The sequence below is a fragment of the Pleurodeles waltl genome, chromosome 12 (genome assembly GCF_031143425.1).
Source record: "Pleurodeles waltl isolate 20211129_DDA chromosome 12, aPleWal1.hap1.20221129, whole genome shotgun sequence".
NCBI classification, from domain to species: Eukaryota; Metazoa; Chordata; class Amphibia; order Caudata; family Salamandridae; genus Pleurodeles; species Pleurodeles waltl.
In genome coordinates, this window is record NC_090451.1 from 688807584 (window position 1) to 688831736 (window position 24153).

At 45.8% G+C, this 24153-nt stretch overlaps 1 protein-coding gene across 1 annotated transcript in view; it reads right to left on the reverse strand.

The window, feature by feature from the left end:
• Positions 1-14444: 14444 nt before the first annotated feature.
• The window catches only part of LOC138267803 (monocarboxylate transporter 13-like), an 85098-nt gene continuing 75389 nt past the window's right edge, over positions 14445-24153 (reverse strand). Inside the window, exon 4 of the mRNA XM_069217012.1 lies at positions 14445-14941. Within this exon, the coding sequence (XP_069073113.1) occupies positions 14682-14941 (260 nt within the window). The 3' untranslated portion in view covers positions 14445-14681. The remainder of the gene's footprint in view (positions 14942-24153) is intronic.

A 24153-nucleotide genomic window follows, 5' to 3' on the forward strand; every position in this document is an offset into this window, starting at 1 on the left:
GTCGGTGCTGTTTGACAGCTCCTTTTGTGCATTCCATCCAGACAGCAATAAACACAGGACACTCAACTGCATGTGCATACTGATGGGGCTAGAAGGGTGGAGGGGCTCTCGGGCAAGTGGCCTGATCCCACACAAAGGTCTGATAACCCCTACAGATAGTCTGGAGCCAGTTTGAAAGGGTGTTGAAAGGGGTTTATTATACACTTGAAAGGGGTTCCTTTGAAGTCACCCCTTGATCAAAGACATTTTTGAGTATATGTGCAGGGGCTCTGACCCCATGTTTTTGGAACACTTCTGGACTATGGGCATTCTCCCAGAAAGAAGGACCACGGTATTGTCAGGAGGGACTGCCACTTTGCTGTTTGCTCTGCTTTGATGGCCTCCTGCCTGCTACTTTTTGCCTGGGACCCTAGGAGAAGGGTATACATAGACCCTCCTCGAACAAGGGCTTGCAGGATTACTTTTCTAATCACATTCACCCAAATTACCCGGAGGTTTGGAGGGAGGGTGATTAAAAAAACACAAGAAGAGGGAGCAAATTGTGAACAGTATTGGGACAGCTATAAGATGTCCAGCTACTCCCTGGCCTCCAGCACATGGACGTGGTTTCACCAAAATGCAATTGATAATGGAAGTGTTATCACATACCCCCAGTAAACTAGTGAAATATGGGGAAGTTACATCCTATGATCTTTGGTCCTGAATCCTCCCAGGAAGTGATGTCACATGACCTTCATCCTCTTGACATCACAATACTTGACACTGTGAAAGTTGAGCCCCATAATCGCATTATTATATAAGAACTCAACAGTTACCAAAACAAATAAATGGCTATTTTCTGTGTCACTTATATTTTTAATAATATGGTATTGACACAATATCAAAATTGTACATTTCATTTGTTACTGTATGAAAAATTCACAAAAACTCAGAGCACTGGGAACCCAAAGGAGGTTATTTCTTTTATTGAAGCACACAATTTTCCATATTCCCACAATAACGAAAATCTGCAATATTTAATTTTTTTTAAGTGTATTTTTTAAAGTTTTCTAAAGTTGTATTTTTCACTCGTTGTATTTATTCTGGAGAGCATGCAGTGCATTTCTGAATGTATTTGTTTCACAGGACTAAAGGTTTAAGGTCTCCTTAAGTAAACAGTGCTCATCAGGACAACCTGTACCTTCTCTTTTTGCTGTGTTCTTGCATCTTCTGAGGCCAGGGGTCGCAAAGACAGTGCCAGGGGTCACAAGGAGCAAGCCAGGGGTCGCAGCTATGACCTCCAAATGACATCCATGCCTCGCACTTGGGTAACCAAAGGCAAGTTGGTAGTTCACAGCTAGCCAAGCACCCTGTTCACATTGGTATGCTTGGATATTCTTGCATATAGTAAGAAATGGGACGAGGAATAGATGAGGCATTTTACTGAAAATGCTTGGGCATATTTTAATGTTCATGGTTCACAATGGCTTTTTTATATTTTATCCTAGAGATAGCAAGTAAAAAATGAAATTTACAACATGCACGCACATTAGATACTCCTATTTTGACTTATTTCTCAGGAACACCTTTACGAAAATCCAGGAAACCAAATTAAAAACACAAATTGACAAATTGACAAATATTTTATATTTGTATATATGTATTCTGTGCCAGTGAAAATAAATAAAATGCATCGGTGAAATTCCACGTTATTATCCAAAAGTATAAATAACTAGAAAAGTCACTGCCCTCTAGATTTTCAGCCACAATTACTTTACAGTGAACAGCTGGGTCCATATTCACAAGGCCTTGTTCATGGGATTTTATTGCATTGCAGGGATGAAACCCGTAGCTCTTTGCTTGTGAATCAGTGCTGTCTTCATCAGTTTTACTCATGAAGAAATAAAATTACATAAACTGTACACACACATGTGAAAGGAGTAAAATGCATCATGAACCGTCTTTCTCTGTTTTTCCTGATGAATGGCCTTCCTGCACTCAACAGTGAGATATATATATGTATATATATATATATATATATATATATATATATATAAACTTAGCAAAGTATAGGTTTTGAAAATTTCGTGAAGATTCGTCAAGTGGTGCCAAAGTTATAAGCAAAAGAAAAAGCGCTCTTTCTATAGAAACGTGGTCCTACCTATAACTACCTAGCGTCGACCGCCACTAGGCTATATATATACATATATATATATAGAGAGAGAGACAGAGGGGGGGGAGAGAGTGCGTGTGTGTGTCTGTGTGTCCGTGTGTGTGTGTGCGCACACGTGCTAGTGTAAGCACATAGTAAAATATTAACATTTTGGAAATTTTCACTAAATGCTGCAAACATTTAGAGTATTTCACAAACACATTCTCTTCCTATCTCTCTCTCTCTCTCTCTCTCTCTCTCTCTATTTCTATCATACTCTCTCTTATTGTGTCGTCTCTGTTATTCTCCTTCCTTCTTTCTCTGTCACTCTCCTCCCTCTCTCTCTTATTTCCCACTCTCTCATGTCTCTCCTCTCCCACTCTATTACTTTCCTCACTCTTGCCCTATCACTTTCAGCCCTCTGACACTCTCTTCCTCTAGCTGTCTAACTCTCTGTAATGTGCCTCTCTCTGTCAGTCTTTTACTCTTCTCTTTCGCTCTCCCTCTCTAGGGCTCTTTTCATTCTCACTCTCCTTGACTTCCCTCTTTCTGCCTTTTTCTGGTATTTGCTCAAATGTTGTGAAAAAGATTATTATAATTCTGTGGGGATATCAAAATGTCCTGGTTCTTAAGAATATTTGGGGACTCAATCACTATATTTACTTATTTGCCTTGAATCCATTGATTCCTCTTTTACAATCACACCTTTGTTCTGCTTAATCTAGTGCCTTTTCACGAGTCTGGAGGTCAAGAGAACGCCAGACTCGCTGTGGCGGTCGGACCGTCGGGTTTGTATCGGTCCGACTGCCACCTTACAAGGTTGGCGGGCAGACTCGTCAACCTACCATCGTCCCCGCCAGAATCTCCGATCCCGACGGGATGACGGCATTGCAGGTTATAATCAGCCAGGGCAGTGCTGATTTCAGTGCCGCCTTGCTGATTGCAACCTTCTACTCCGCCAGCCTTTTCATGGCGGTTCAACCTCGAAGATGCTGGTGCCCCACGCGTGCAGCAGCATTGCTGCTGGCTCTATTATGAGCCGGCAACAATGCTGTTGCACCTTTCCCACTGAGCTGATAGGTGTAATTGGGCTGGTGGGGAGCCCGCCAACTCAATGGCGGTCTCCTCATCACGGGTCTGGCGATGTGTAAAGCCGACCACCAAACTTGTAATCAGGCCCTTAGTGTTTTCTTGGCGTTGTTTAGCCAGAAACATGTTGTCATCTTTTTCCCGAGTCTGACTGTGGCATCTTCATATTCCATGTCACATTTCCAGATTTGTCCTTCAAGCTCTGCCTGTGCTTCCCTCACTTAACCAAGTATATCAGTTTTCTTTAGTACTTTAGTGCAAGTCTATCACAGAGTGAGAGACATACATTCACCCCTTGGAAACACTTTAAATTCTTCCCAGATTATGACAATCAGTGTCCCCTGTGCAGGGAGGACCTCCAACATTTCTCTAATTAGATTAGTCATGTTACATCTCGTGGCAATATCATTAAGAATCGTCATATTTCTTCTCATAGATTTAATTAACCTTGGCATTATTATGAATTTCATAGGTGAGGTGAACATAGGCCACCCTTCCCCAATCCTCTGCTCATTTTTTAATCACTGGAGGGGATCCATAATCTATCAGTAAAGGCTCTACCATATGTAAATTGGTTGTGGGGCTGAATATAAATAATAGCCCTTACAAGTAAGCCTTTGAAGCTGCCCCACTCTCCTTGGGTCACAAATTCAAGATCTTGTCAATAATCACTGTTTCACAGCATCACATTTATGTTTTGATTTTAGATTTCAACAATTTTTTCAAGGTGAGCTACAAAAATACAATACAAAATATTCCATACAAGCATGTACATCAAATATTACATAATGCAAGAGATGTACTACAAATGTACTTAGTAAAAAAATTAGACATTTGAAATACGATTGGCAACATATCTAAGTATGTAGCGATCATTGAAAGAAAAAAGAAAAATAGAAAAACTGGATGAAAAAGACAAACACAGGTGCGAATTATGATTATGCAGTAGCATAAAATCAGGATTCATTTCTAAGCAATCACTTCAAAGTGAAGTACATTTATCATATATAAAAGCAATACAGCACCTTACTTGTGAAGAAGTAGGTTTAGCTTGGGGTCCTATCTGCTTTGAATTTGACAGCAAGAGCCAAAATACATTATGGAGAGATGTTCATTAGATCCGCCACAAATCACAGCAGCTTCTAGTCCTTTATTAACTGCTGGATTAGATAGTAACAGAGGGAAAATTTAATTTTAACTGATGTCTGTAACCTTAAAGGACCTCATTTGTTATCATGCTTAAGTCAGAGGGTTTGTATTGTCTCTTCTGGGTCTTCATATGTTTTCGATAAACATTGCCTTTTCTGGGGTTTCAAACATATTACTGAGTAGTTTCTCAAACGAATCCCTTGCCTCTTCTGGCAACTCAGAGAAACAGGAACACATCCTTCTAACTTGCTACATATTTGTGGGCAAAAGAAACATTATTTTAAGGCTCACTCACATAGCCAAGACTTCTCATCTTCATAAGATTCTTTTGCCATCTGACTGGTATGAATAAGATCAATCATTGAGCCTGACTCACAAACTAAGAAAAGAGTAGGCAGTATTACAACTGCATACCATTATGACCCTTAAAAGTGTGTAAAAGTAGAAATTGAACAAATTGACCCAATCCTTCACATGAACCTTCATGAGTTTGGAGACAGAAAATGTCCCATGTGTGATTTTTATTTTTGCCTCACATTGGAGAGGTCATATGCCTGGTTTTGCATTCATAATGTTAAGATGATTTTTTTTGCACACTAAAAATGGGATTGATTATAATATGACACCTGCATCACAGTACTTTAATATATGTGTTATTGAGACTTACACTCCACAAGGCCTGCTTGTCTTTTGCACTGAGGGGTGCGTGAAGGCACACTCAAGATTCCCCACTGAGGACAACTATAGAGGTGACAACAGAATCTGCCTCCTCCTTAGTGACATTTCTCATCATTTTCATAGGTACTGTCTCCATCTTTTGAATGTGTGGATAGGTATCGGCTATGTGAAGTGGATGTGCACAAGTCTCTGATAAAATCAGGAATTTATGAATTTGGATCTCTGATTGTTTTCTGATGAGTGTGATTAGGGTCAGCTGTGGCTTGGCGGTATGCAGAACACAGTAGTTTTATTGCAAACTGTGACCGGGTCAGCCCGATCGGAGGCACGGCAGCGGCAGAGCAAGTGTTGTTGCGTTCCCATGTTGTCATGGGAACGCGTCCACCACGAGGACGGCATTCGGAGGTTGCCTTGACAACCACCGATGACGGGGCCAAAGCGGATTGGCCGGCGGGAGGTCAAAGACCGTGGATTCCCCAGGAAGGGGGAGAGGAGGAGACGGCGACGGAGAAAGCGGCGAGCGAGGAGACGAAGACGGAGAAAGCGGCGAGCGAGGAAACGAAGACGGAGAAAGCGGCGGACGAGGAGACGAAGACGGAGAAAGCTACGAGCAAGGAGAAAGGCGGCGACAACGGCGGGGAAGGAGAGCCACGCAATCCGAGGGACAACCCCGAAGACGGAGGGCGGCCCTGCGGTCCAGGAACTTGGGACGACGAAGCCAGGGGAAGCGGAGTGGCGTCGGAGCCCGAGGGGACCAGAGAGCAACGAGGGAACCACCATAGAGCCAGCCACGGCCCTGGAGGGTCGTGGCTCTGGAAGGTACGGTCCTTGTGGGCGAACAGAGGGGCACCTTAAAAGAGGAACGAGCTGGGGAAGGGAGGGAGGCAGGGTGAGGGGAGGACAGGGAGGGAGTCAGAGGGCACCAAAAGGAGCACGTAACGAGCACGACCAAAAGTAAACACATTTAGGAGATAAGGAAATAAAGACACAGCCCACCGTCCTCACTGGCGCACCCCCCCCTTTCCGAACCCATTCCCCAGTAGTATAACTAAGCGAAGGACGTATGTAACGGCTGTCATCCCACTCACCATCGACATCTATCCTTTTTCTTTCCCCTATATGCAACCCGGGAGCCCGAGAGGAGATGTCAAACACCAAGTAAAAGGAGAAGAGGGAGAGAAACACGTTAAGAAAATGAACTTTGCTCAATGAAGAACTATTCCTCAACTCACTGTACCGAACCATATACATCACTTATTCAAAACAACAAATAAATACTTACCTGAACAACCCCAACTGCCTCTACTGAGTGTCTGTACTGTTTGGCTCTGCTACAGTGGTGTCAGAAGTGGGATTCAACCCCCCCCTCGGGCAGGCCAAACAGTATACACTATGAGTGAAAGTCCGTCCTTAGAGACCATGGTCAAACAGCTAGCGGAGGGGCAACGGCATTTGCAGCTGGTCTGGGAAGCCCAACAGCGGGAAGCTAAAGAGGATCGGGAGGCCCTCCAATCTGCTCTGAAGAGTCAGGCGACCATATTGGCTAATAATCAGTTAGTCCATGAAAGCGCGATGAAAAAACTAACTGAGACTATTGCCGCTAGCAAGGTACATCCGAACGTACCTAGTTCGGTACTACAGAAATACCAGGAGGGAGAGGATCCAGAGTCCTTTTTTACCAATTTTGAAAGAGTGGCTTCCTCCGCCCTGTGGCCCGAAGATAAGTGGGGACAGTACGTTGCTCCCTTACTCACAGGTATCCTACAGTCAGCATATCAAGCCGCCAACCCGGGTGGTGACACCCCTTATCAAGATATAAAAACTAGTATACTGGAAAGGGTGGGCCATGATGCAGAATTTTACCGAGTTAAATTTCGTAAAATCAAATGGGGAATCAATGAAGATCCTAGAACCTTTTATTTTCGAGTGAAAGATCTGGCATTGAAGTGGTTAGGCCATGTAGGAAATAGTCGAGAGGAGGTTCTCAAGACCATCATACTAGAACAATACCTAGACGGTCTGCCACCGTCTACAAAACACTGGATCAGGCAACACCCAAAAGTGGACACTGAAACGGCCATTGATCTAGCCTGTGCTTTCCACCGGTCTACTGATGTTAGGAACCCTCCGACACGAAACATCCTTAAACCAATTCTTCCGAGCCCAAAGACCTTGGTAAAAAGCCCACCCGACCACCTAGTACCACGAAGATTTCCGGAAGGTCCACCTACAATGGGGCCCCAATGTTATAATTGTGGCGAATGGGGACACATCGCACGTATGTGTCCGCAAAAACAGGATACTGGGGAACCAATGGAGATAGGAATGACAAGGAGGAGGGTACTATGTACAGGAAAGGGTGCCCTCAAATTTAAACTAACGATAACCGTTAACGGGAAAAGAGTATACGCCCTGGTTGATTCTGGTTGTAGCCAATCGGTGATTAGAAAAGACTTGATACAGGACGACACCGAGGAGAAAGAATGGGTAACCATATGTTGTATACACGGAGACAAGGTCCAGTATCCTATAAAGGTGCTTCCAATCGTGTGGGGACCCTATCAGGATTTCCTAACCGTAGGACTAATGCCCCAATTAATCGAGGAGTGTATCATTGGGACAGATTATATCCACTTCCAAGAGTTGTTGGATCACGTTAGAGATAACAAGGTGGTCCCAGATTGGTGGAGAGAGGCTCCTTTCGCAGAGAGTTGTATTGAGTGTCCAGCTGATCGTAGAAGATTATCACGAAAGGAAAAACGACATGAGAGGGAGGAATATCGGAAGACGGCAGGGGAAAGATCGTGTGGGGAAATAGTGGCAGAACTTCAAGAAGCCCCTAGTAGTTTTAGCCAACAGCAGAGAGAGGACCCCTCCCTTACCCACGCTTGGAGGTCCGCCGTATCAGAAGAGACTGAGGAGGTGGGTCCCTACTTTGTAGTGAAAAATAACTTATTGTATCGAGTCACTACCACTCGGTTGGGTATACGTAAACACCAACTTCTAGTACCTACCGATTATCGTGATCATGTTCTGGCACTAGCACATAGTCATCCAGGGGGGGGGACACCTGGGAAGAGAGAAAACCGAAGAGTATTTACTCAGAAAATTTTACTGGCCTGGGGTATATGCTCATATACGAAGGTATTGCACCCAATGTCCCCGATGTCAGTTAACCGAACCGGGTAGGCCCAGGAAGGCACCCCTGTTACCCCTTCCCATTATAGATATTCCCTTTAAACGAATAGGGATGGACTTGGTCGGGCCCTTAATTCCTTCATCAAAGGGACACACCTACATCCTGGTCATTGTAGACTACGCCACCCGATACCCAGAGGCTATTCCCCTGACGAGTATGACGACCAAAACAGTTGCCCAAGCCATGATTAATATATTCGCTCGACTTGGTTTTCCCCATGAAATCCTTACAGACCAGGGTACCCCCTTTATGTCCACCCTAATGAAACAAGTGTGCAAAACGTTGGGAATAGCTCAGATCAGAACGTCCGTTTACCATCCTCAAACAGATGGACTGGTAGAACGATATAACAGAACCATTAAAACGTTACTTAAAAAAATCATCAATGAGACAGGGAGAGATTGGGACCAAAAGCTCCCACTGGTTCTGTACGCCCTACGAACCCACGAACAAGCATCCACGGGGCATAGCCCATTTGAGTTGGTGTTTGGACGCCAACCTCGCTCCCTACTGGACATGGCGGTAGAAGCCTGGGAGGCTGAGGCGGAGGAAGAGGGAACTCCATTATTAGAATATGCAAAAAAACTGAGAAAACACCTACACAGTTTATGGGCGGACGTGCATGCCAACTTGGAAGAGGCCCAACGAGCTCAGAAACTCCAATATGACAAAGGAAGCAAACTACGGGTTTTCCAACCCGAAGACCCAGTCCTAATAATGAGGCCCACCTCCGAACACAAACTCCTCGCCAAATGGCAAGGGCCATATCGCATTATCAAAGCGGTTTCCCCCGTCACTTACCTTATTGAAATATCCTCCCATCCGAGGAAAACACAAATATATCATGTAAACTTACTAAAAAAATGGGAAACACCCGAACAGCCTAACCAAACCATAGAAATGGGTCACTTCATATGTCCCAACAAGAGATTAGATATCGAGTTCTACCCCACCACCTCATCCCCAGAGGTTAGTTTACCCTCGGTGAACGATAACTTATCTAGAGGACAAAAACAACAGGCACATACAATGCTGAAACAGTGGCAACCGCTGTTTTCCGAGAAGCCAGGACAAACTTCCCTAATCTACCACAACATACGAACAAATCCCGGTACAATCACTAGAGAGCATCCCTATCGCATTCCAGAAGCTAGAAAACGTATAATTGAAGAAGAAATCAAAAAGATGTTAGTCTTAGGAGTCATCGAACCCTCCAGGAGTCCCTGGTGTTCACCGGTAGTTCTAGTACCAAAACCTGACGGTAGCGTCCGGTTTTGTATCGATTTCCGCAAACTTAACACAAACTCCCTCTTTGACACTTACCCCATCCCACGAGTAGATGACGTTCTCGAAAAACTAGGGAGAGCCAAATACATGTCCACTATCGACTTAACCAAAGGATACTGGCAAATTCCCCTAGCCGCTCAGGACAAGGAGAAAACAGCTTTTTCCACCCAATCAGGGTTATATCAGTTCACTGTACTGCCTTTTGGTCTTCACGGGGCACCCGCAACCTTTCAGAGGTTGATGGATAGGATTTTAAAACCCTTTCCGACATTTTCTGCCGCATACCTTGACGATGTAGTCGTTTTTAGCGAATCGTGGGAAGAACATTTGATACACCTACAGAAGATATTCCATGCCCTCATATCAGCCGGCTTAACGGCCAATCCCAAGAAATGTATCATAGGTAAGACGGACATCTCATACCTAGGTTATCGGATTAATCAGGGTACTCTACAACCTCAGAATCCAAAAGTGGAGGCTATCCTGCATGCCCCTCTTCCACACACTAAAAAAGAGTTACGTTCATTTTTAGGATTAGTGGGCTATTACCGACGTTTCATTCCACACTATTCCTCCATAGCAGCCCCCCTCACGGACCTGCTCGCTAAACACCATCCCAATCGGCTTTTGCCGTTTTCGGAGACACAGAATGCGAGTTTTGAACAACTTAGGGCCTCCTTAACCTCCAACCCCATACTACGCTGCCCGGATTTTACGAAACCCTTCCACCTTTACACCGATGCCTCGGATGTTGGGCTTGGAGGGGTTCTAGCGCAACCTGATGCGGAAGGCCTTGACCTCCCCGTAGTCTACATCAGCAGGAAGTTATGTCCTCGGGAGCGTAATTACCCGATTATTGAGAGGGAATGTTTGGCTATCAAATGGGCCATAGACTGTCTACAATACTATCTCCTGGGCCGACCTTTTACTTTATTCACGGATCACGCTCCCCTGACATGGTTAGCTGCACATAAGGACTCGAACTCCAGAATACTCCGCTGGTTCCTTGAACTCCAACCCTTCTCTTTTCAGGTGCGACACGTACCCGGATCTCACCAAGCCCCCGCGGATTATCTGTCTCGTTTTCCCCTGTCTACCACTGTCCTAGAGCAGGACAGCTCCTGGGGAAGGGTGTGTGACCGGGTCAGCCTGATCGGAGGCACGGCAGCGGCAGAGCAAGTGTTGTTGCGTTCCCATGTTGTCATGGGAACGCGTCCACCACGAGGACGGCATTCGGAGGTTGCCTTGACAACCACCGATGACGGGGCCAAAGCGGATTGGCCGGCGGGAGGTCAAAGACCGTGGATTCCACAGGAAGGGGGAGAGGAGGAGAAGGCGACGGAGAAAGCGGCGAGCGAGGAGACGAAGACGGAGAAAGCGGCGAGCGAGGAAACTAAGACGGAGAAAGCGGCGGACGAGGAGACGAAGACGGAGAAAGCTACGAGCAAGGAGAAAGGCGGCGACAACGGCGGGGAAGGAGAGCCACGCAATCCGAAGGACAACCCCGAAGACGGAGGGCGGCCCTGCGGTCCAGGAACTTGGGACGACGAAGCCAGGGGAAGCGGAGTGGCGTCGGAGCCCGAGGGGACCAGAAAGCAACGAGGGAACCACCATAGAGCCAGCCACGGCCCTGGAGGGTCGTGGCTCTGGAAGGTACGGTCCTTGTGGGCGAACAGAGGTGCACCTTAAAAGAGGAACGAGCTGGGGAAGGGAGGGAGGCAGGGTGAGGGGAGGACAGGGAGGGAGTCAAAGGGCACCAAAAGGAGCACGTAACGAGCACGACCAAAAGTAAACACATTTAGGAGATAAGGAAATAAAGACACAGCCCACCGTCCTCACTGGCGCACCCCCCCCTTTCCGAACCCATTCCCCAGTAGTATAACTAAGCGAAGGACGTATGTAACGGCTGTCATCCCACTCACCATCGACATCTATCCTTTTTCTTTCCCCTATATGCAACCCGGGAGCCCGAGAGGAGATGTCAAACACCAAGTAAAAGGAGAAGAGGGAGAGAAACACGTTAAGAAAACGAACTTTGCTCAATGAAGAACTAATCCTCAACTCACTGTACCGAACCATATACATCACTTATTCAAAACAACAAATAAATACTTACCTGAACAACCCCAACTGCCTCTACTGAGTGTCTGTACTGTTTGGCTCTGCTACACAAACATTGCCAGATTTGTAGACAAATTATTCTTCCATTGAGAAGCAGGCTTTGGGTGCAGCACAGACTTTTGATTATTTTAAGACATATATTTGATGCATATATGTTATCTTGCACACTCTTTGCAAAAGTCTACTTATCGTGTTGCAGCCTAGGGGCACAATGTCTCCATTGGATTGACCAGATTAGCTTCCGCTTACAAGCTCACAAGCTTATGGTGGAGGACATTCTGAGGCAGAATAAACACACCGATTGCCTTTTCTGATTGCCTATCAACTGTGAAAGTGGAAAGTGACAAGGTATTGATGCGTAATTCAACATGTTTCATGTTTGTGGTGGACCTTAGGCCTGGATGGGCATTGTTGTGCAAAATAAACATTAGTTGGAGGCCTTTGCTCCCCCAAAAGCAGCAGAGACCAAGATACTTGGGTGAGTCTGTTTTAGGTAGTTTAGGCTGATAATATTGTGATCCAGCCATAAGATATATAGTGATAGAAGTGTCAATGAAAGCCATCTTGGACAGCCCTTTGACCTGTATGTCACATCTGAGTTGCCTTGGCTCACTTGCTTGTAGGCACCATGTGGAAATTATAAATACTCTAGCTTTGTCACTCAAGTCACTCCTAGGGATCTCTTTCTCAGAAGAATAGTTGGAATTCCACCTCATGCATCAGACAGTCTTAAGGAGACTGATATTTGTCCTACTGTTTCAGAGAGGACTGGGTGCCCTACACACATGAGGGTAGGGCACCTTATCAGAGTTTAGGCGCTAAAGGTGTTTTTTGACACAGTTGTGTGTGTAAGAGAGGATAACACCACCATTTCTGTCTGTTCATCAGGGCACTTCCCCTAGGCTTCTTCTATCAACTTCATGATTGCCTAATGCAGAAGTACAAGGACCCTGAGTCGGAGGTCAAATGTTTAACTACAGTGGGAGTAGCTTGCTGAAGATGATACTGGATGCAAACTGTATAAGCTCTGCAGCGGCGGCCCTCATGGCAACATTGATCCTGGTACCCGGGCACAGTAAAGCCGCGTGGGCCGGGTCAAGAGTTGATGAACTGTCCAGTGGACATCATGGATGGTCTGACCTGCCCTGGGGGATGCTGATTTGTACCCCATGAAGTCCGACTGAATGACTGGGAATCAGCAACAAATGTAGCACCTAACCCAGAGTTGGCAGCCGAGTAGGGGTGAGCCACGGTATACTGGATTCTGTTTCTGCTAGTCATGCCACATTCCAGCATTTTGAGAACAATGTATTGTGTTGGGAATGTGAGCATTAAGACCCCGCGACTAGGGAGCGGACTCATTTAAAAAGATTACCCACTCAGTCTGGGAGCTGTAGTCTTTAATGGCTATGGGATATTAAGGAGCTGAAGTTTGTACACTGAGGAATAAAGATGTTAGATACAAGCTTCATGTGTGACGTGTGTGGCGTGCTCCTGGGCTGGGGAGGATGCGGCAAACACCAGGGTAATTGAGTAGAGCTGCAGTAAGCCTTGAAATGGGGGCCACAGTACCATCCAACGACTGGCACTCATCAGGCATTATCTGGTACGGGGAGCCTGGGCTGTGTGGAGTTTGGTGCAGGGACCCCTCCCCCCAACTTGCATACAGTGGAACTAATTGAATTGTAGGCTGTGCGTCGTGGACGGTCCCCCGGACTCAGGGGCCGGCTTCACAGGATTGAAGGGTACAGTGCTGAGTGCAGTGCTGGAGGTGACATCACCGGTGTGGTGGCGGTGACTGACTCCCCCCCGTTGGACAGAGGATTAAGGTCAGCCGGGCACTCATGCTGGCTTGGAGAAGTGGCTGACGCTTGGGGGGGGGCTGGCTTGTGTGGAGGCCTTGGTGACTTCCAGTGGACCGAGGAGTCAGCCCTGATGGTGGTGGGTGGGCTGGGCCAGCGTGTCATTTGCCTCTCTTGGAGGAAGTGGGGGGGCCCATTGCCAGGCAGCCCCTGAGCCTCTACCAGTGGTAACTGTGAACAGGGGGTGATGGCTAAGAAGACCAAGCAAGCTATTATGTGAACTAAACAGGTGTAGCCAATTCTTCCACCCGAGTTGAAGCAAGACTAGGCAACTGAGCTGGAGGCAGGCAGATCCCTTATTGGCACAGGATTGGATGCCCAAACAGCGGCAATATCGGCAGCAATTGGAGAAACTAAGGTGGCACTGGATGGCAAGATTGATGCAGTAGCCCCGGACCTGGTTCTCCTGCACGCAGATCACTGCAAACTGGTGGACAGGGTGGGGGAAGTGGAGACTGCGGTGACTCAATTGCAGCCTATTACGGCGGATCATGAGAAACAATTGAAATCCCTGAGACAAGAAATAGGGCGGCTATGAGAGAGTGGAAAATGTGGGGAGCCCCTCCTCCTGAAATAATGTCCACCTGGTAGGCCTCCCAGAGCAGATTGAGGGCCAGAGTATGGAACTTTATATGTAAAAATGCCTCCTAGCTGTGCTCATGGAAGACCAGGCCTCTAAGACAGCTGTTCCCAACCTCTGGCCCGGGGGGGGGGGGGTCCCTGACTGTTTAGAAAATAAATTATTATTGGCAAATTTATAAAGAGTATATAAATAAAGTGGCTAAGTGTACAGCTGAAGTTTTTAAAACGTACTGTAAATGTTAAGGAATTTGAAATTGGAGGATAAAAATTAAATTAGTATCCTCAGATTGATTTGTGAGAGCAGTGAAGGTGCATCAAACAGAATTTAGTATGGATGATGTGTGACTTCAATTGAATTTAGAAAAGCTCCAACCTTCCTAATAACATTGATTTTTTTTTATTTATATTTGTTTGCAAATTAAATAAACTGTGATATTTGTGTATTTGGTCATGAATGCTTGTTTTTGTATTTTGTGTATATTGTTTTGAGGTTTAGATCAAAAAGCAATAGAAGTGGAAAAGAGAGACCATTCCTTGATGTAGTACACTGAGGTCATAAGGTGGTTTTCCGAGATGACTATCCCTAACTGGACAAAGTATACTGTTCGGTAGTCTTGGAGGTGTCCATTGATTGGTCCATAGATGATAGTCTCATCAAAGTGCTGGGCACTTGTGGCTCCTCGTCAGTATGTGGCAAATTGCCACTCTTTTTCATCCGGCAAGGCAAAGAAGTTCCGGTGAAGAATGAGGGGATGCACATCATAATGCCAGTCCCAGCCAGTGTCAGTCCTCCAAAGACAAAGAACGAGACTGTGTAGCCCCCGGTGAGGTCCCTGAGGAATCCTGTAATCAAAATGAACAGGAGATAAGCATGGTGACGAATGTGACATATGAAAGTTGGAAACATGCTACCAAACCAACTTCTATCTCAACCCTGCCCCATTGGCTTAACAATTCTTCCTAACCCTCTGTATAGTCTCCCGCCTACCCACACATCTATTCTAAGCCCCCTGTAATACACTCCTATCAACATCCCTGCTGCTTTCTTTTTCTGAGCCCTTTTTCATACACTTTCAATATCCATTAAAGGTCCCAGCTTCTAATGACTTTTCATCTCCATCCCAACTCTATTCTTCTCCCCTCTTCCCTACTCTTGGGCGCACCCATCGCCTCCCCTCACCTACTAATGCCTGGTAATCTTTTAATCCATTTTCATCCCATTCTGCTGTCTTCCCAGTTCTATTGCTCTTTAGTTTTTGTCCAGCTCTTTCTATTGCCATTTAATCTCCTACCATAATCTTTTAGTGCTCTTCCATCTCTGTCCCAATTCTTTGTAGTGCCCTCATAAGTTTCTAATTCCAGTTTTTATCCCAATTCTAGTGCTTTGACAACTCTGTTGCCATCAACTCTTCTTCCAGTTTCTTTCAAGTGCAGTTGAATTTCTTTTTGACTCCTTCTAGTGCCTTTCCATGTCTTTCAAATCTGCTTTCAGCTGGTTGTCCATAGGACCCCCTTTCCTTCACCTTAATGGGTCCGCATTTGGCTACAGCACTGTCTTCCTCCAAAAACACAAAATACAAACTTAAGAACAGAGATGGCTAAACAGGAGTGAAACAATCAAGACCTACAAGTGTTCACACAATCAGGTGACAGTGGACAAGGAATAGTGCTTGCACATAGTCCTTAAGTCTTATAGGGGGCTTTACTTTAGTTGCTAAATCTTTACTTCAACTTTGTTATGTCTGAGAGGGTGGCTGTCTGGTGGACCCGTTGGTATTCAGCGGATCCTTAGATTGACCTGTCGGCCTAGTAGGTGCATCCTCAAAGTTAATTGGGAGAGCAGCAGAAAATTCCAAGATGGTCTCTTGGGATTTCAATCAGTGGTATGGAGACTTACAATTTCTATGTAATAGGCTTTGGGGTCTGGATTGTTTTGATGTTATAAACTTCTTGAAATGAAATTGTTCCCTTTGGGTTTTTCACCAAATATTCTCCTTTTTGTTGATGAAGATCTAAATCTGAATTGGTCTGGAGAATTACTTCTCTACAGCAGAGGTAAGTGCTCTTGTGGATTCTCCTGATGAGACTCCTCTAACAAAGGGAATTAGCACCTCCTCCACAAAGCAAACCATTTTCTTTTACCACTCAAATCTAAATGCAAACCATAGTTTTCCTCCAGTGGGTCTACTCTGCAAGAGGCCAGTGTCACTTTTATTTTACCTCTTATTACGCCTGCTTTACTTTTTCACATCTTTCATGTGTTTTTGATCCACCTCGAATCCATGATCTAAAAGGACCAGTGATTATTTCAGTTGGTCATGAAGATATTACTGCTGTAGTAGACCATCAGGTGGATGAATGGGGTCCTTTGTCTTTGGGAACATTTGGAAATCAGTGTTCCACCATCAGTGTACCTCAGTGTACCATTCTCAATCTTTGGTTACAGGAAGGTACAAGCTCCTCAGAGTGAGCAGAAATCTGTGCCGACTCTCTGCATGACTCGTTGGTCTCCCTTCAAATGCTTATTTACTTATTTATGGTGTTCTATATGGAAAACAAATCTCTGGGAGGCATCAGAGCACTTTAGAGATGTTTAAGGTTGTCTTTGAGGCCCATGGCTTGGCACTTGATTTATCTTGCAATCATTCCTTCTATAAAGTTATCTATCAAGGAAAATCAAGTCTTTCCTCACAGACAACCCTTTCTACTGACCAAACGTTAGTGTCTTCATATGCCATGGCTACCCTTGAAAGTTGTTAAGATTCCAGAGAATGGTGAGCTGTGAGCCTAATAAAACAATCTTCATTTTCTTTAATGGTGACATCAGATCACATGCTGCATAATCATGCTTCCACAGTTTGACCGAACCATGTTCTAGGTGCAAATGTATTGTGCTTCATGCACACTGCGTGCACTCACAAGTCATCATGTATTCTTTGACTTCTTCAAGAGGCATTCCTGTGGAAGAGTGTTATCAATAATAAAATGGACATGTAGTGTAGAGCTATCAGTCTCTCACTCTTCCCTAGAGACACTTGGATAGGATGTCTTCTAGATTTTCCAACCAAAAGCGATAAACCCTGTCAAAGACCTGAAACACGTATTTATGATTATTTTTGTCTCAAAATGAGTGGATACATAAGAACAGCTGGTAGAAGTTCAATATGATTTAATTTGCTTCTCTTTTCAGATAGTGAGTTTAATTATTTAATGAGTACGACGCCTAGGCAGGAATATGCTACTTTTATGTTTTGGTCTTTCTGGAAATTCACACAGGATTACTCCTAGGTCATAAGTGATTGCATCAACCACTAAGTCTGTGTCTTCCTTCTGATCAAAATATGCCACAGTGATGCCTGACATGAAGGCTTTCTTGATATCTATGAAGAGCTGCCACTATTTTGATTCCTTTCTCCCAAAGCAACAGGGCTTTAAGTAATTCACACAGTTGTGGAATGAACATCATGCTACCCATTAACTATCTACAGGTGTTTACCACGTGCATAAAATTCCATAATTATTGAGCTGCAGTTGGGGCCTAGGCTGCTTTTATGTTACTTTTGGTGTATTATCTATAAAAACATCAATTAACAATGCAAGTCTTGGCTTTATGTATTTGCATTTTTAATTTGGTGGTGTCAGGGTACAGTTTCAGTCTGGTGTTTAAAATACTAACCACTGATGTGCCAGGCCCTTCGGGTCCATGGTTACGTATAGCAGTATGTGTGCATAGGTATTGATGACTCCCAACCTGCTGGTCAACACTTCTCTGCCCATGTCTGAAACACTTCCTCATTTCAAGAGATAAATCTTAAGGTATCCTCTTTGTGAAGAGACAAGTAACTGTCACCAGTGAGGATAGGATGTTTTTTTCTTTCGATGGATTAGTTGTGGCAATGCATACCAACACATGTGTAGTCATATTTCATATGGTTGAATGTATTTTGTTCTTAATAAAAAAAGTGACACTTATGAAGTTGTCGGTGGGTAATTTGTGAGTAATACCTCATTCTGGTTCTCCAGCTTGTTCTCCACCTTTCTGCACTTGTGGAATGTCTGAACATGGATTGCAACACAAATGGTGTGCCACAGTTTTGATGCATAATTCAACCTGTTTCATGTTAACACAATCTGTTCCTTAAAATAAACTTTATTTTGTTTGTGGTGGACCTTAGGCCATGATGGGCATTGTTGTGAAAATTAAGCAAAGGACAAAGATTTGACAGTTGTGCCTGCAATATAGCGCGTGACCAAGTGTAGCAAAAGATCTGGCTTCTGTGCATGCATCGCCAAGGTGAACTGTGGGCTTGAAAATACCCAGCAGTTGGAGGTCTTTGCTCCCCCCAAAAGCAGCAGAGACCATGATGCTTGTGTGATCCTGTTTTGGCTATGTTAGGCTGATAATATTGTGATCCAGCCATAAGATTTATGGTGATACAAGTGTCAATGAAAGCCATCTTGGTCAGCCCTTTGATTTGTATGTCACATCTGAGTTGCCTCGGTTCACTTGCTTGTAGGCACCCTGTGGTAATTATAAACACTCTAGCTTTGTCACTCAAGTCACTCCTAGGGATCTCTTTCTCTGAAGAATAGTTGGAATTTCACCTCTTGTATCAGACTGTCTTAAGAAGACTAATATTTATCCTACTGATCCAGGGAGGACTGGGTAGCGTACCCACAGGGGGTAGGGCAACTTATCAAAGTTTAAGCCCTAAAGGTGTTTTTTGACACAGTTGTGTGTGTGTAAGAGAGGATAACACCACAATTCCTGTCTGTTCATCAGGGCACTTCCCCTAAGCTTCTTCTATCAACCTCATGATTGCCTAATGCAGAAGTACGAGGACCCTGATTAGGAGGTCAAATGTTAAACTACAGTGGGAGTAGCTTGTTGAAGATGATACGGACCATAAGCTGTAGAAGCTCTGCAGCGTCGGCCCTCATGGCAATATTGATCCTGGCACCTGGGGGCAGTAAAGCCATGTGGGCTGGGCCCTGAGCTGATGAACTGTCCCGTGGACATCATGGATGGTCTGGCCTGCCCTTGGGGATGCTGATTTGCGCCCCATGAAACCCGACTGAATTCCTGAGAATCAGCAAAAATTGCAGCGCCTGACCACCCAATTTGGCAGCCATGTTGGAGTGAGCCACAGTATACTGGATTCTGTGGCTGCTGGTCCTGCCACAGTCCAGCCCTTTGAGAACAATGTAGTGTCTTGGGAATGTGAGCCTTATGACCCCACGACTTGGGGCGGAATCAAGGAAAAAGATTACACAATCAATCTGGGAGGTGTGGTCTTTAATGGCTATGGGATATTGAGGAGTTAAATGAAGGTTGTACGCTGAGGAATAAAGATGTTAGACACAAGCTCCATGTGTGGCATGTGTGGCGTGCTCCTGGGCTGAAGACAATGCAGCAAACACCAGAGCAATTGAGTAGCGCTGCAGTGAGCCCTGAAATGGGGGCCGCAGTATCATCCAGCAACTGCCACTCATCAGGCATTATCTGGTACGGGGGAATCCTTGGCCGCGTGGAGTTTGGCGCAGGGACCCTTCCCTCCGAATTGCATACAGTGGGACTGATTGAATTGTAGGCTGTGCGCCGTGGCTGGTCCCCCGGACTCATGGGCTGGCTTCAGAGGAATGAGGGGTACAGTGCGGAGTGCAGTGCTGGAGGTGACATCACCGGTGTGGTGGCGGTGATTGACCCTCCCCCTGTGGTACAGAAGATTAAGGTCAGCCGGGCACTCATGCTGGCTTGGAGAAGTGGCTGATGCTGGTGGGGGGCTGGCTTGTGTGGAGGCCTTGGTGACTCCCTTCTGTGGACCGAGGAGTCATCCCTAATGGTGGTGGGTGGGCTGGGGCAGCATATCATTGGCCTCTCAGGGGGGAATTGGGGAACCCTATTGCCAGGCAGCCCCAGAGCCTCTACTAGTGTTAACTGTGAACAGGGGGTGCTGGCTATGAAGACCAAGCAACCTAAGGTGCGTACTAAACAAGTGCAGCCAAGTCTGCCACCCGAGTTGAAGCAAGGCCAGGCAACTGAGCTTGAGGCAGACAGACCCCCCCAATTGGCACAGGATTGGATGCCCACACAGCAGCGATATTGGCAGCAATCAGAGAAACTAAGGTGGCACTGGATGGCAAGATTGATGCAGTAGCCCTGGACCTCGGTCTCCTGCACGCAGATCAATGCAAACTGGTGGACAGGGTGGGGGAAGTGGGGACCGCAGTGGCTCAATTGCAGCCTATTACCGCAGATCATGAGAAACGATTGAAATCCCTCAGACAAGAAATAGGGCGGCTATGAGAGAGTGGAAAATGTGGAGAGCTGCTCCTGCTGAAATAATGTCCACCTGGTAGGTCTCCCAGCGCAGATTGAGGGCCAGAGGATGGAGCTTCATATGGAAAACTGCCTCCAAGTGGGGTCACGGAAGACAAGGCCTCTAAGACAGTGGTTCCCAACCTGTGATCCGGGGACACCTGGGGGTCCACAAAGCCTCCTCAGGGAGTCTGTGACTGTTTGAAAATGAAATAATATTGACAGATTCATAAAGTGTATATAAATAAAGTGGCTAAATGCACTGCTGAAAATTTTAAAACGTACTGTAAATGTTAAGGAATTTGAAATTGTAGGCTAAAAATTAAATTAGTATCCTCAGATTGATTTGTGAGAGCAGTGAAGGTGCATCAAACAGAATATAGTATGGACGATGTGTGACTTCAATTGAATTTAGAAAAGCTCCAACCTTCTTATTAAATTTTTTTTTTTTATTTATATTTGTTTGCAAATTAAATAAATTGTGATATTTGTGTATTTTGTGACACATGCTTGTTTCTGTATTATTTGTATATTGTTTTAAGGTTCAGATCATCAACGGTATTTAGGCCTGGGGCCCAGGCTTCCAGTTATGACTCAGCTGGGGGTCCCCAGATTTCAATAATTATTCAGTGCAGGCATCGGGTTCCAGAAATTATAAAAATGGGGGTCCATATAAGTCAAAAAGATTGGGAAACACTGCTCCAAGCTAGTCACAGTGGAGAAGGCCCACAGAAGGCCCACAGGATCCTGGGTGCCCCTGGAGGCTGGGGGCACCCCAAGGACAGTAATAGTTTGGTTTCTCAACTACTGGGAAAGGGATTACATCCTCCATCAAGCCTGCATGCATGGGCCTGGCAGTGGAAACATCCACCCTGATTGCACTCAAGCATCAGAGACCACGAAACAACAGATGCAGGCTTAAATTTGAAATATGAGCTACTCTTCTTTGCCAGACTGAGTGTGGTGGACTAAGACTGAGCACACTTTTTCAGCTCAGTAGCGGAGGCCTGGACTTGGTTGGAGGGCAAGGGCTGTACATGGCCGAATAGACAGGGGACCCAGGGTCAGGAGGACTGGTGTGAATTCAGACTAAAGACTTAAATCACGCCGCCAATCTAAAGCAGCTCCAACGAAAGGTCAGGTGGAAATGGAGAGGGCAAGGATAGTGCTCAATACCCACGAACAACAAATGAGCTGAATCAACAAACTCCTCACAGGGTCCGGGAGACACCTCCCAGGGCTCCCTGCAGAATGGTGAAATTGGTGATTTGCCAGAGATGACCCCCATGACAGGCGATTGGATAGGACCAGGGTAGAGAAGCCGGGGTTGATCCTGGAGTTCATTGGATACTTTATTCAGAACCACAGGCTCTAACCCACGGAGACCTACTGATGGAACGTACTGATTGGCCGGAGGGTCGAGCCCCTCGCCCTACAACAAAGGGAATTGTTGACACACACCTTGAGACAAATCTCACTTCAAGTTCTAGTTATGATGTTGGGGAGACAGGCATCTTGGGCATTGGGAAGGTGGGTAGTTTCGAGTCCGCAACATGGGGTGATTAGGTGGGGGTGTTTTGGGAGGGGTCATGGTTTTTTGAGGGCATGTAGGCTGCGAGGTGGTTCCCGAAAAGACGGGACTGGAAATCATCACAGATCAGATGCTAAATAGGAGTGAGGCTGAAATAGGCTCAGGCCGGGAACTGACCTTGAAGATTCTCTCCTGAACAGCAATGGCCTGGGTGATAAACTCAAGAGTGAGATATCTGCTCTGATATAACCCTGACATAGTAATGCTGCAAGAGGCACATTTGTTGAGGAATAATTGTACATTTCTGGGCAGAGGCAGATATGTCTTGTTGGCACATGCAGTCATCACAGGTGGATCTCGGAGGTGGGAATCCTGACCCAATGGTCCCTACCACTGGAGGTCATCAATTCCTGGGTTGACAAGAATGGTTGCCAGGGTGTGATATATGACAGGTGCTATGATGAGAACATGGTGCTGGGATCATGCCATTTTCCTCCAAGCTTACAATCGCTTGTCTTGGAACGTCGTGGGTCCTGACTGGCGGTATGCCAGATGCTCTGACTATTATCGGGGCAACCTTAATCTAACCCTACAGGGAGATCTGGATAGAGTAGTCAGGATGGGCTATGGGCTAGAGGCTGGAATCCGACACATGGTTGTCTATCTTCTTGGAGGCCATGGAACAGGTTGACCTATGGTGTGTGACACACCTGGCAATGCCAATACTCCTTTGCAGCTAGCTCTCTGGACACTTTGTCCTGACTGGACTATTTATTGGTGTCCAAACACCAGATTGGCAGTTTTTCCAGCACCAATTGTTTTCCCCAAGGGCATAGCTGACAACTCGCCCTTAACCACGGTTGTTCATATGGGAGTGCCGGGTCAGGTAAGGACGTGGAGACTGGATGCCTGGAAATTGAGAGACAGGGACCCTCTACAGGTAGTGATCGCCACCACACATCCGTATTATGTAGAGAATGAGGGTTCCATACACTTGACAGTAGACCTTTGGGAGGCCTGTAAGACAGTAGTGAGAAGACAGCTAATTTCATGAATGGCAGGCAAGAGAAAAGAGAAAGAGGCGGAATGCAGAAATCTTGAGAAGAAACTTCTACAATGGGAAACGGATTATGTTGCTGCTCTATCCAGAGACCTGTCCCATAGGATAGAGGGGGTGAGGTGTGAATACTCAGCTTTGGTGCATCAAGAAGCGAGAGCCCAGCTCTGAACCACCCATGGCAAATTATACAAGGTGGGCAGTAAGGCTTCCAAATTGTTAGCATGGCTAGCCAAGAAAGAGGAGGCACAGCGATGGGTACAGTGGGTCAGAATAGAGGAGCCTGGGTTAAGGAGTACCTCTCAAGAAATCGTGCAGGCGTTCACAGCATGGTTAGAAGAGTTACACAGGGCCCACACTACAACAGATTGGGGCAATCTGGAGACCTTCACTAGGGACCTGCTGACCCCACAACTTAACTCAGGTTGTTGGACAGAGAGATTACAGAAGGGGAAGTGATGGAAGCTATCTCCCAACTGAACATGAGCAAGATCCCTGACCCTAATGGCTTCCCCATATTTTTTTTTAAATATAACATATAAAATAGTGAAACCAATGTTAAATATGTTTACCAAAGCCAAAGAGATGGGGACTGGGCTCCATGACCTTAGAGAAGCAACAATCTTTCTGATCCACAAGGGCTGAAAACCTCCGGAAGATTGTGGCTCTTACAGGCCAGTCTCACTTCTCAATACTGAAATAAAAGTCCTAGCTAAAATCCTGCCCAACTGCCTCACACAGGTGATAGACTCCTTGGTCACCTCAGACCAGTCTGGGTTTATGCCTTATCGGGCCACAAGGCTCAATTTACGGAGGCTGATGGGTTGCTTAGCATGCAGCAAGAGATTCCGTGAGTTGGGAGTCCTCTAGGCCTTGAACGCCAAGAAGGCTTTTGACTCACTTGAGTAGTCGTATTTTGTTCAAATTCATCTCTAACCCCTCATGTTCTATGTATCTGACCGATGCATTTTTGCCTTTGAAACTCTAAAGATGTCTGACTTAATATGACTATGTCATCTGCATACCCGATTTTTTCTATTGCTAAGTTTGGGTAAAACCCCTTGACTTTTGCCAGATCTTTGCCCAGAGCGGCCAGTAATAAATTGAACAGGGTGGGGGCAGGACACACCCCTGTTTCAGTCCATGGC